The sequence below is a fragment of the Clinocottus analis genome, unplaced genomic scaffold (genome assembly GCF_023055335.1).
Source record: "Clinocottus analis isolate CAN_PGR_092001 unplaced genomic scaffold, fCliAna1.0.p SCAF_341, whole genome shotgun sequence".
NCBI lineage: Eukaryota > Metazoa > Chordata > Actinopteri > Perciformes > Cottidae > Clinocottus > Clinocottus analis.
The window spans coordinates 1-12,500 of record NW_027176089.1 but is presented as its reverse complement, the minus strand read 5'-3'; the positions used below and the strand labels follow the sequence as shown (position 1 = coordinate 12,500).

Sequence of the window (12,500 nt, the reverse complement as noted above, 5' to 3'; positions counted from 1 at the left end):
GTGGGGGTGTAGTAGTCGTGCTCCTTGATGTGTTTGCCGGTGTCCGTGCTGCCCCCGATACGGACCATCCACAGGAACTTGTTGATGTCTGTGGCGGAAGGATGGATTTATTAGAGGAGAATATTAGGCCCTATTCCTTTGCCCGCCTTTTCTGCAACATTCAATGACAGACTCATTTGACGATTCGGGGAACTATCAGTCGTTAGTTTATGCAAATATTTTATTGTCTGGCAAATCCCTGAAAAAATAAATAAATAAATAAATAAAACCACCTGTTTGGCAGCTTATTGCACAGTGAACTTCAGAAAGAGGGGGAGGAATAGCAAGCAATGGAAATATAGACCCGTTGCTTAGTAGTAAAGAAGAATTTCTTTTTTTTTAGCTCTCATTTCAGGGGACATCAGATCTCATCGAAAACTAAGAAAAGCACAACTTAAGGATGGACATTTACACCTGATTATTGAAATGAATGTCATTCCACCTGAGGGGGTCTGGTAACATTCATAGCACAGCTTGAAGCTGCATTGTGAACAGACTATTAAACCCCAGCCTAAAACATCTCCGTCACACATCCAACTAAAGTGACAATGTGTGTGTAGGCGTGTTCATGTTGACACAGTGTTGCAAGTCCTGTACCGACTTTGAGCTAGTGATAATGGGCACGTACCATCTGAGGAATAGCCCGTCAGTCCTCCGAAGATCACCAGGACATAACTGACGTCCAGCTCCCTCATGATCTCATAGGCCCTCTCCTCGGTGGACGCCATGGCCTACAGAACAAACAGCAGCCCAGTCAGCTCAGCGGCACTCTCGAAAACAGGACGCCCCCTTCCCCGAAGGTTCCCCAGCTCACCTGTCCAACTCTGGAGATGTGCGTGTTGTTCCACGTGTTGTTGTCCACTAGAATGGTTCGATTCGCCATGGCGGTGATCTGGTAGCCATAATCCCACCATGACATGACTTTGGCGTCCTGAAAGCAAAAAGTTACACTCAAAATCATTGAATGGAGATGATGATGCACACAGACTATTCAAAACTCTGGTTCAGAACCAATATCGTTCTTTTTTTTTTTAGGTATGACTGACCTCTGGCGTGTTGTGGCGGAGCCAGTAGTAGGCCTCTCTGAAGTCATCAAAGATGATGCGGCTGCCGTCGCCTCCGCGGGCCGACAGGACAATCGAGGGGGAGGAGTAGGCTTCGCTGGTCACCCATGTAGAGTGAAAGGTGTATGTGATGAGGAAGAAGGCCATGACCAGAATCATCCCACTGGCAACCTGGTGAAACATGCAAGATGCCATCAGGCGACAGGCTTTTATTCCTGACTACTGAAACCAGAGATGGTGGCTGGTATGCTTCTCTTAAGAGTTCATTTCATCAGCAAGAGAGAACACAGCTGACCAAGAGAGACTTTTAACTTTGATAAAAGTACCAATGCCACGCCATAAGAAAAACACTGCAGTACAAGTAGAAGTCCTGTAATTAAAGTCTATCCAAGTAAAAGTACAGAAGTCATAGGATCGTTAGTGGTGTCTTAGAGTTGTAGCTAGTTAAGGTAGAGCTACCTTTAACTTCTTTATATACAGTTAGGTAGTTTTTTTCCTGTGGTAGCCCTATTTTAAATATTAAAAAGGCAACATGTCCAAACATGTGCATGACACCACCCTCCAGCAAGTCCCTCAGACCTCATACCTCGTTCTTGATGGGGTAGGTGGCGTCCTGCTGCTTCTTGCTCTTCTTGTCTGGCCGGCTGACGTCTAAATTCTTCATGTATGTTGTTAGCACCTGGGACACGCCGATCCCCGAGAGGATGCACATGACGGGAGCCAGAACCAACATCAGACGCACCTGAGGAGGCAACGAGCAGCACTTTAATGAACCCAGATCACTTTCCCAAACACATTTTCAGGGTTCATTTAATCAATGGATTTCCATGACTTTAAAACCAAATTTCCATGACCAAACATGTTATGAAATCTCGGTGTGTAAATGAAAAAGTGATACAATATAGTATTTAAACTAACTGAGGACTACAAAGCATGCAGTATACCGTAAATAACACAAATGAATGAGAGACAGTAGTTTGATTAAAAGAATAAACATTTATATAGATGCTTGTATTTATGCCTGCTTATATTCTGAGGGTCTTTCTTTTAAAAAGCATATTAATTATTTCAAACTCAGCGTAAATAAATGTCATAAACATATAAATATAAAATATTCACAGAACTTTTGGGATTTGATTATTTTCCAGGACTTTTCTAGGCCTGGAAATAACCATTTTAAAATGCCATGATTTTTCCAGGTTTTCCTTGGCCATGAGAACAGTGATGTTTTCCATTCACTGTGTTAAATGTAGTTTTGGTTTATGACGCGAGTGCGCCACCTTCTGGTGCCACCGGGGAAATGTCACGACTCACAAACGCAAACAAATGGACTGCTCTCTGGGGAAGAATTGTAGAGGACGTACCATGACAGCTGAGAAGTACATGCTGGTGACTCCATACATGATGATGAAGATCCTGGCGTCCGACAGGTTGTTGAAACAGTAATACAGGCCGACTGTGAGGGAAGGGAAGGTAACCACAGTCAAAACCCAACAACAATACGGCAAGCTTGGTGTTACACTCGCATTAAACCCCCTGGTTACTCTGTGTGTTTCTGAGGAGTGTGCACTTGCCTGGGAACATGAAGACCAGCAGCTGGAGGTCAAAGTAGTAAGAGGACCAGGTTGTGGGCTGATGCTCGGAGACGGAGGCGATGATGGGAATGTTGTTCTTGGCATAGGAGGGATCCAGCAGAGAGTAGAATCGACCCGTCCACGGAGAGATCTTACCTGGGGGAGAACGTGGTCCAAAGCAGAAAGAACTGATGATCAGTTTCTCACAAGAGTGAAGGAGAAGGACGCATGCTTTGCTAGCGTATCTACTGGTGCGCCTCGTCCACCCGCTTACCGGTCAGCATGAGAACGGTGCCCACAGACAGCAGCAAGAAGCCCACCAGGGAGATGACGCTCTTGAACAGAACCTCAAATTGGTGGGCATTGAGTTTGCTGCGCAGGTAGTCCACGAAGGCGTGAATCTGGCACAAGCCGAACACACCGAAGGCTGCCATGTGCTCTGAAGACTGCACCGGCTGGTTTACGAGAAAGGAGAGGAGTGTGGGAGAGGGGGGGGGGGGGGAAGGAGAGGGTGATTTAGAACTTCCTCAGTGCACAAGTATGCAAAAAAGATAAAGGCCCGGCTCTCTTAGAAAATGCAATCACACATAAAGACTAAATGCATAACCACATTCATTAAAACACTTTTTTAAAGAAAACTATATTTGACATCGTGAATGTATTAATGCCTGGCGTTATTAATATTCTCTTCATTTATTGTTTCTGCATGCTTTGTAAGAGGTAAATAATGCATAACTGTCATTTTATTTTATAGAATGTTTTAGGTTGACTTTTATTCAGCGGTCTCCAACCACCGGGTCCCTTTGTACCGGGCAGCACAAAGAATTTATTTATTTATTTATTGAAAAAAAAAGGTCAGAAAGATGTTTTTCATGTAAAAAAAAAATAATAAAAAAAGACTGAATACACGCGAGTATTTCAAGAGGTTACGTTATACGTTAACCCAAAAATGAAACTTAAGTCTGTTTCAACTCTGTGTTCTGGATTAAAATCAAGGCAGAATATCCTGAGATCACCAAAGAAGCTCTGAAAACCCTTTCTTCATCCCCTGTCATATGATCGGCTACTCCCACCATTGTCTCGTGCCGTGAAGGCAATTTTTGCTTACATGCTTGTTTTGTGCGCCAAGCAAACACATTTCTATGCACATATTAGTGAATGAGGCCCAATGACGACTCTACTGCCGAGGCATTGCCGAGTATCAGCGTGGCTTGTGTAACATACCTGGAAACCAACGAAAGAGATCTGCATGGAGAGGATGGTGCCCAGGCAGTAGACTGTGCAGTAAGCCACGTAGATTCGGTGAGAGAATCGGCCCGTGAGCATCAGAACCAGGACGTGGAGGGGGATCAGATTGATCAGGAACACGTAGCCACCCCAGGAGGACACCTGGATGGACACAAAAACCTTATCAGGACCTCTGTAAACTCTGAATTAGTTAGGTAAAACATGTGCATCGTTAGCTCTCCTCACCATGTAGAAGTAGGCCAGTGCGCACACGGACGCCCAGTACACCGACCCCGTTTTGACCGCCTTAATCCACATGTAATAGGTCAACAGCATACAGAAGATGGCAATACCTGACGAGGACACCAGAGAGGGAGTTCATTAAGAATCTCTGTTAAGTTTTACTGACACAATGTGTTACGGTCATCACGTGCATACCTTCATTATCATAGGAGCCAGCAACAGAACGAGAGATATAACCAGGCACCACTGCAATCATGGCGGCCGCCAGCAGTCCAGCACCGGCATCCTACAGAGACAACAAGGTGTGCGTCCATATATCAGTAAAAACAGTGACCTGGTTCTCTTTATTTTCTTTATTTGTTTAAATCCGCTGGGGTTTTTTTCTTCAGTAAAGTACATTGAAACCTTATGAAGTGTATTATTTATATGAAGTGTATTAGTTATATTATAGTATTACTAATATGATTCTAAAGGACAGCCTAAACAGAACACTATCGAGTTGCATTATGGGAATTGTAGTATGCAGTGTTTTTTTTAGTTAAGCCGTACAAATATTACTGCTGCTTTGATTTTGACCACTCTTTTTTATATATTTACAATCTATGGAGTGTGTTGATTTAATACACGTCTAAAAGGAAAATATCTGGAGTTCCCTTTTAAGGAAACACTGCTTAGCATTTTATTAAGAACGTATAACCATAAAAAAAATGTATTGAGGTGTCTCAGGTCAATCAGGTCATGCGTTTTATACCTTCAGCTCCTTGGTGAAGTGGTACGTGACCACGGTGGTGAAGGAGGAGAACAGGGGAGCCAAGAAGACACAGACATTACGGATGTCAATGGTGATGTGGAAAAAATGTAGGACATGGTAGAGGACGGCAGAGGTGATCATCAGCCCTGGTGAGAGAGAAGAGACAAGAGGTGTCAGCTTTGTGTTCGTGCCAATAAAAGCAGACATGAATCTCTCTTCTGACATTTAAACAGCAGTGTACAAGTGCTCTACTTTTGGCATCAAACAACCCACAATAAAGTCAATGAGCTTGCATTCGTCATTCCCATTGTACTGCACCGCTTAATTTATTCTTTTCTTATGCCTACCTGGATAAATGGTGCCACCAATGATCCTCCCCAGAGGGTACCATGCCCTGTCATCAAACCAGTTGTGAAACTTATAAAATCCTTCTTCTGTCAGGAAGCGGGTGGTACGGTAGTTAAAGTACCTGGACGTGAGATGACATGTAGGTGAAACATTACTTTAGAAAAGAGATGTCAGAATTAGTACAAATCCACAAGAGAAGTCAAACTTACGGATCAAACTCATGGATGACACTTTCAAACCTCAAGACGGAAAAGAGTCTGGTGGAGAATGCTGATGGGAGAGAAAAACATGGATCAATGGGATTGCTGTCAGTATTGGCGAGACCACGCTCATGTGTGTGGGGAGCAGAGGACTCACAGAGGATCGCTGCCATAGACAGGATGAGCAGCTTCAGCAGCGTGTCCTGTTTCTCATAGGACAAACGGAGGAAGCCCAGCTTGGTCATTTTGGCGAGGTTAGGGACAGCTCACCGTACTACCTGAAGGGAGGAAGGCCAGCACTGTCAGACCAGCAGGAACGCATAGGACAGGGGGATACAAGTAAACAAAAACACATTATAAATGACAGGTTTCTAGCAAGCCAGATAACTGCAACTCGTAAAATCAAAGTCTTCACAACTGCACTCAGTCAACTTCAATCTGCAGCCCAACCAGATAAGGCCACGCACACCGATGGGCGTCAGAAAACCAGGAAGCAGCCGCACTGGACAACTTGCAGAAATTTCTGCCCGACTTTTCCAGATCTTGTAAGCTTTTGCAAAAGCTAACACACAAACTATTAAGCTCAACGGAGCTGCAATTAATGCGAACTTTGAGAGCTAGCTTTGCTTATTTTTGTAGTTGTTCCAGCAACGGTTCCAACGCCACAGGGCAACGAAATGAACCTCAGGTCTTATTTGCTCACTGCTTTACCTATCTGCATGCATTCTGAGCACATTTTCAATGAATGGCCGCCTTGTTTTAGCCCAGAGGCATCATTTTGTCACTCAGCATCAGGCCGGCTAATGTTGACGCTGCTTCCATCCTGTTTAAAGTGTGTGAGCAGCTAGCGAGGCTAACTTGTTAGCATCCGAATAATGAGCAGCCTAGCCACGCGCCTCTTCTCTAGCTTATTTTAAGGATTTCGACGCAACGTTCACATATGGCAGCAGGACAAGAGCCTAAAATAAAAACGGGTGCCCCTAAATGAGATTACAGATTTAACGTTAAATGTTCAGCAAGACTCACCCGCTCCGCTCCTGTTACTCATACACTATTCACACACAACCTTCACAAGACACTAACCCCGCCCTCACAGCGCTGTACGACGCGTTTATTGGTTGAGCGTCACTCAACAGTAATGCCACGTCAATGTGATTGGTCCTTCGGCTGTCATTCACATTGGGTTTCCTACCTTGCCGCTGTCCTGTAGTGACGTGTCCTTAGTGAGAAGAGCAACGTGTCACCCCCTACTGGTGAGGGACACGGGATACTAATAATAACATATATCAGTGGTGCAACAAAATATTAACAATATAAAATTAATACAAATTGTTAACTATACAGCAGTGTGTTTAACTGTTTAAAGCCATAATTTACATTGTGGACTGTCACAATGAACTTATTTCCTCAATTTCTATCAATATACTGTAAACTCGCAATATCTGCTTAATTTAACCTAGCTCCATTATTGTACTGATTGTTACACATTTATTTAAAATTAGTGGAAAACATCCACTTTCCTCTGCAGCAGAAACTTCACCGTATTTCCATGTTCTGTGTTTGAATAGCTTCTCGTGTGGTTACTAACTCTAACCAACTCTACCTGGTCCACTTCCCACCTCATTTCATTCTCGAGACTGAATGTACCGTCTACTCCTCACCACGGTATCAAAAGCCCCAAACACAGTAATCAAAGTATTGAATACTGACCAATTTTATTGAAATCAGACGTATTACTTTTACAAAACCTCACTCACATACATCAGTCTGCACAAACACTATGCTCTTCTTACAATAATTGCACATAGTTTTTCAAAAAGAAATATCACAGCCCCGCTCTGATGAGTGAGAAAAAGGTCAGTGACTGGGTGGCTGCGTGGTGGTGGGCTTCTGGTTGAACATTCGGGGTGTATTAACATTATGTACAGCACAGAAATCGAACAGCTTTATGATCCCTAGGGACCCGTTACTGTATATTCGCTTCAGCTCTCGCGAAGGGGAAAACTAGAGCAAGCGGGTCAAGGCTGATCACCCTTTTGTTCAGAGAGAAAGGCGTTAACTATGCAAATCCTTCCTGCATTACAGAGCTGAGCATTGTAGTGGTTGAAGTGGAAGAAACAGAACATAGAAGCAACAGTTTGGCAGTGTCATCTCTCCTATTACCTACTCAATTCACAGACTGAAAACGCTCTGGCAGCTTTTTCTTCGCTGGCATCACCTTGTGATTTGCAACATGCACATCTCATTGGACGGTAGAGTGAGATTCAATTTGGGATGAGACGAAAAAGCTAACCTTCAGTCCACACACAACAAGAGTGACTGACTTGGTTTCCATCACTAAGGTCACCAACCCTTTTTAGCAGCTCCTGAACTGGTTTGTAAATTCTACTAAAAACAAAGCTCTTACAATATTTCTTTTTTTTTAACTATACAATATTATTTCTGGAACTGATAGAACACCATGATTTGACATAAAAACACTTCCATGTGCAACAAAACATTCAATCTGCTAGGAAGGAATGTGACTTGCAACGTGACGCACACATGTACTGTGGGTACAACACGACTGTGCTTTGCTTCTGAATACAAACAAGCCCCTTTGGTTTAAAAAATCCTTTTGTCACACAGTTGCTTCAACATATTAAAACTAAATGATTTTTTGTGCTGTAATATACTAAAGGAGAGTCACTCAAATGGCACATTATAAAAAATGAAAAAAAAAACAATGACAGAAAATTTGAAAAGAGAAAACAATTCAAGAGCTGAGTATATAATGTGTTTTGAGAGTGAGGCACGGGGCAGTCGATTTTTTTTGTGTCACACTAAAAAATGTGTCTGGTGGGCTCTGCAAACGAATAACCAAAGTTTAAAAGATTTAGATTAATAAAACATGTAAACCCTTTGTCCTACACCACATGTCATCTTCAATTAAGGAAATCCGCCTGGAAGAATCATTTTTCCCCCCACACGGAGTGCATTTCCTATCTCCTTCAAGCGGCTCCATCACTGGGTGGGGAGAGGTCTCTGGCGGGTCGGGGACGTGTGGGGCGACGACAGCCTCTCTGAGGAGGTGGACGATGTCAGGGAGGCCTGCAGGTGGACCGTCTTGTGGAAAAGCTTGTTGCTGATCAGGACCACCAGGGAGAAGAGACGCAGCTGGAAGTGGCTGAAAGAGCGGGAGGGAAACCCACAAGCGTGATCAGTGGATCGTGCATGACGAGAATACTTTTTTTATTTTCAAGAAAATTGTCTTTATTTCTACTCACTACAGCTTTGATGGCGTCTTGGCCTCATTAGCGCTGATGATGAAGAGAGGGAAGAGGATGGAGAACAAGCAGCCACTAGGTAGAAAAGGAAGAACAACAACATGGCATCCGGTTAATGCAGTAAAGGATAACTGAGCCCAAAGAAAACATGAGGTCCTTTTCCCAAAGGGCACTCCTGCTCTTTTAATATTTCTTCCGTGTTATGTGGTATTTTGTGAAAACAAATCTACATGTCATGTTATGTGTTACCATAAGAACTCTATAATCGTTATTAGAATCTATTTCATGAATGACATTTGTGAAACATTTTGGACTTGAGAGAGGATCCTGACGCTGGTTGATGTTAGTGATTCTCCAGATGTGCTGCACACTTGTATTTATAGAGTATTTTTTTACTCTTCATTTTTTAAGAATCCCATAGACTTGAAGTCATGAATTTACGTTTTGTAAATATTTTTGAGATTATTGGGTTATAAATTCTGTTGCAAATGGTCCATAATAACTTCCAAATGAGGAAAGATGCATATTAATTGAACATAAAAGACATACACACACACTCACACACACACAGAAATGCAATTTCTAGGTCTATCAAAATATTCATGGACACATCTTGATGAATTCTGTTAAACATTTTTAGTTTTCAATAGTTTAAAAAAGGACAGTAAATCACAAAGTAACCTGAGAACAGTTTTTAAGATGATAATGTGTAAAACAAACATCTGGAGAATGGACCCAAAATATGCAATCACACTTTAATTTAAAAAAAACAACAACAAAAAAACAAGGCTACACCTAAGGATTATTTTCATCATTAATTAACATTTGGGTTATTTTCCAAATGTATCTTTCTTTTACAAATGAAATACATGTAAAAAAAAAAATACACAGTTTTTGCTTTAAAAGAGCTTTTTTTAGGGGTATTGAAATAGTAAATGCATCGTCTGAGAAGGAACAGACTGTGTGAAGGGAAGCAGTCTCACCTGATGATGTATGAGGAGGGCAAGGCGGTCAGCAGAGCCATGGGCAGACCGAAGCCAAAGTAATAGGGCCAGTTCCTCTCGATGTTGGACAACCGTTGGTGCATCTCAATGCCTTGAACAACATTAAAAGCCTCTGTTTTGTTTGGGTTCTCTAATCAATCTAGATGATCTGGGTGTAGATGCAATACGAGTGTCTCACCGTGGTTGAACCAGCGATACTCAAAGCAGTAAAGGGAGTAGAGCAGCGACATGTGGAGGAGGCTAACCATCTGTCCGATGGCATCGATGGGGAAGAGGCTAACAATCATGCCCTGGAGGACCACGAGAATACACAACACAGTGACATTCACTGGGAGGAGAGACATGTGCATGTTCATGCTTTAGCTTAGAGAGCAGAAATTTAGATTGTTGTGCTATTTACACAAAATGAATCTAGATGAGTTGTGGTGCTCAAAGAAAGTGTGATGGCAGGAAAAAAATGTTATATCTAGAAAATACTGGAGTGGAATTGTTGGCCTGGCATGCTGGAGGACTCTGGTTGAAGAGCAAAATGACATTGTCGCTCACATTTGGTGAGTCTGAGCCTCCAGTGACAGCACATTTACTGTAACGTCTCAACTCAAACACGCTGTAAGACGACTAAAGAGCACCAGATGCAGAAGTTCTAGGTATACATGTATGCACAAGAGGGACAATATTTTTCAAAAGGAAAGAAAAACCAAGGCATCAGTCTACATATAGAACGTACCTGAATGAGGAAGAGTGCCTGGAGAAGAAGGTTGAAGAGCATGTCCGCGATGATCTTACTGACACTGGGGAACGGCTGCGCTTTGCATCCAGACACTTCAAATGCTAAGTCGGCTATATCCTGCAACAGAGAACAACACCCTTACATCTACACCAGCAAAGCATATGAAGAAACAACACCTTTATTAACATTAAGATTTGGGAATCAGTCTTTTGCTTTGTGATGCTAATATAACATGACAGCACACAATAAACTCCTCAGGCTTCTGGCCTCCTCCATGCACCCTGGAAGTAAGAGAAGTTGTGGCAGAAACTCCCACTTTTCTTACACTTTATTCCACAATGTAGTAACAATAACAGCATGTCACAAAAGCCAGTTAGGACCCTTGAAGAGGATGCAACTTTGTGGCTATACTGTATGTGGATACATATGTGGCTCGGTTAAGGAAAAAAATATAAAGACCACTCTGACATCGCGTCATTGCAGCAAGGTAAAGCAGCAGGGCCTGACCTGGAACCAGATGGCGTTGACTATCTTGCTGAGGACGAACAGAGGGAGAACCCAGAGAGCACTGAAGACCGAGGTCAGGAAGAACTCCAACCAGGACCACACGCTGCCATGGAGGGAGGGGTCACCTGGAGCAAAAACAGCTTGTTCACTGACTGGTGCTAGCAGAGAGCAGATTCACTAGCAGCCATACATACCGATGATTTTTGCTGTGAGAGCCTGCAGCAGTGGGATAAACACCCGGTAGAAGAGAAACAGACTGAGCTGGAGAGAGAAATGATACACTACAGTTAGTCCCCAAATCATGCTTTCCCCACACAACAGGGTAGACATCTTAGGATTGTTTTGGGTGAGCCTGCAGAGAGCACCCAAACGATGAGGGAGAGAGGTCGTTAAGGCCACACAACATGGGTGTACCTGAGTTGGTTACCTGAGAGGCGATGCCTTCAGCTCACGTTTACCAGAAGGAGTTTAGTTCTACGTTTATAGAAGCTAAAAGCTAAGTTTGGGTACGTTTTCAGCAGTGTGTGACGGGGATGTAATGTAACAGTAAGTTCAAAATCTCACCCAGAACACTCCTCCATTCCAGGCACAGCACTGAAAAATCCTGCTGGCTACTTTGGGGTCACTGAAAGAGACAATATAATGACATGAATGTGCATCACTGTTGAATAGTACACATGTAGTTTGTTTTCACGTAAACTTGGCTTTTCTCCCTTGACTAGAGTCAGACAGACCGATGGATGCTGTAAACACGTCTCCGTTTGCAGACTGAAGGTATTTAGAACATTTTACTTATGCATGGTAACAGATTGAGGATGAGGAGGATATTAAAACCACTTACGATGCTTCAATTAAACAACATGTTGTATGTACACAATTATAAAGTCATGTTCACTATTGACAGTGACTACAGCATACGGAACAAATTCAAAACACTTCTTGTTTCCATGTGCAAAGAGCCATGATGCATACTCAGAGGACACAACACATCTATGAGCATGTCTGACTCTGGCTGAGTAAGAAAATCAGTATCAGTGCAACCAGAATATGCAGCTCCTTCTTTGGCCTACTTGTCCGGTTTGCGCTCCTCACTCTGTGCCCGTCTCTGTGCCAGGGCCCCGCTGGCCCTTCGCCTCCGCTGCTCTTCCCTTTTCTGCTGGATGCGGGCATCCAGCTTGGAGATTGTTCCAATCCCCAATATGGAGTCCTTGATCCCCTGGAGAACCCGGAGCGAGAGAGAATACACATACAGTGATTCGTAAAAAAAATGGCCGCAAAGACATGGCTGCAAAGTTTTGCCATGTCTCCTAAAGGCTTGTTGAACAGAATTAGGCTGAGACAGGTATTTGAAGGCAGATCCCAATAACAGTATTTTTGAATTTGATGGTTTTCGGGATGTTTTATGTCATGCATTGATCCAAAATTATATTCATTTCTTACTTAGTGCTTCTAAAACCACCCATATTTTGTGCCGTCTGCAGATAACTTGTTATAACTTAAGTTATTTTACTGTCAGGCTGATTTCATGATGGGTCTAAATCAACAAT

At 42.9% G+C, this 12,500-nt stretch overlaps 2 protein-coding genes across 3 annotated transcripts in view; both read right to left on the bottom strand.

Annotated features, from left to right (window-relative positions):
• Positions 1-6,533, bottom strand: part of LOC137799376 (dolichyl-diphosphooligosaccharide--protein glycosyltransferase subunit STT3A) — a 7,714-nt gene extending 1,181 nt beyond the window's left edge. The window contains exons 1-16 of one of the 2 annotated variants that reach the window (XM_068596172.1): positions 6,473-6,533; positions 5,604-5,724; positions 5,456-5,516; positions 5,246-5,367; positions 4,899-5,044; positions 4,343-4,433; positions 4,151-4,257; positions 3,902-4,066; positions 2,952-3,132; positions 2,678-2,833; positions 2,468-2,559; positions 1,690-1,845; positions 1,086-1,274; positions 854-970; positions 668-770; positions 1-88 (exon numbers count right to left, since the gene is read on the bottom strand). The exon at positions 1-88 is cut by the window's left edge and continues 101 nt beyond it. In XM_068596172.1, the coding sequence (XP_068452273.1) occupies positions 1-88; positions 668-770; positions 854-970; positions 1,086-1,274; positions 1,690-1,845; positions 2,468-2,559; positions 2,678-2,833; positions 2,952-3,132; positions 3,902-4,066; positions 4,151-4,257; positions 4,343-4,433; positions 4,899-5,044; positions 5,246-5,367; positions 5,456-5,516; positions 5,604-5,691 (1,862 nt within the window). In that variant the 5' untranslated portion in view covers positions 5,692-5,724; positions 6,473-6,533. Of the gene's footprint in view, positions 89-667; positions 771-853; positions 971-1,085; positions 1,275-1,689; positions 1,846-2,467; positions 2,560-2,677; positions 2,834-2,951; positions 3,133-3,901; positions 4,067-4,150; positions 4,258-4,342; positions 4,434-4,898; positions 5,045-5,245; positions 5,368-5,455; positions 5,517-5,603; positions 5,746-6,472 lie in introns of both variants that reach the window. The other variant, XM_068596173.1, reaches the window with a different exon arrangement.
• Positions 6,534-7,810: 1,277 nt separating this feature from the next.
• LOC137799375 (etoposide-induced protein 2.4 homolog) lies at positions 7,811-12,286 on the bottom strand (the record flags this gene model as incomplete). Its single annotated transcript, XM_068596171.1, has 9 exons — positions 7,811-8,612; positions 8,713-8,787; positions 9,696-9,807; positions 9,895-10,006; positions 10,444-10,563; positions 10,954-11,078; positions 11,148-11,214; positions 11,518-11,578; positions 12,024-12,286. Coding segments are annotated over 9 exons (1,098 nt in total), but the record flags the coding sequence as incomplete, so codon positions are not given.
• Positions 12,287-12,500: the final 214 nt, after the last annotated feature.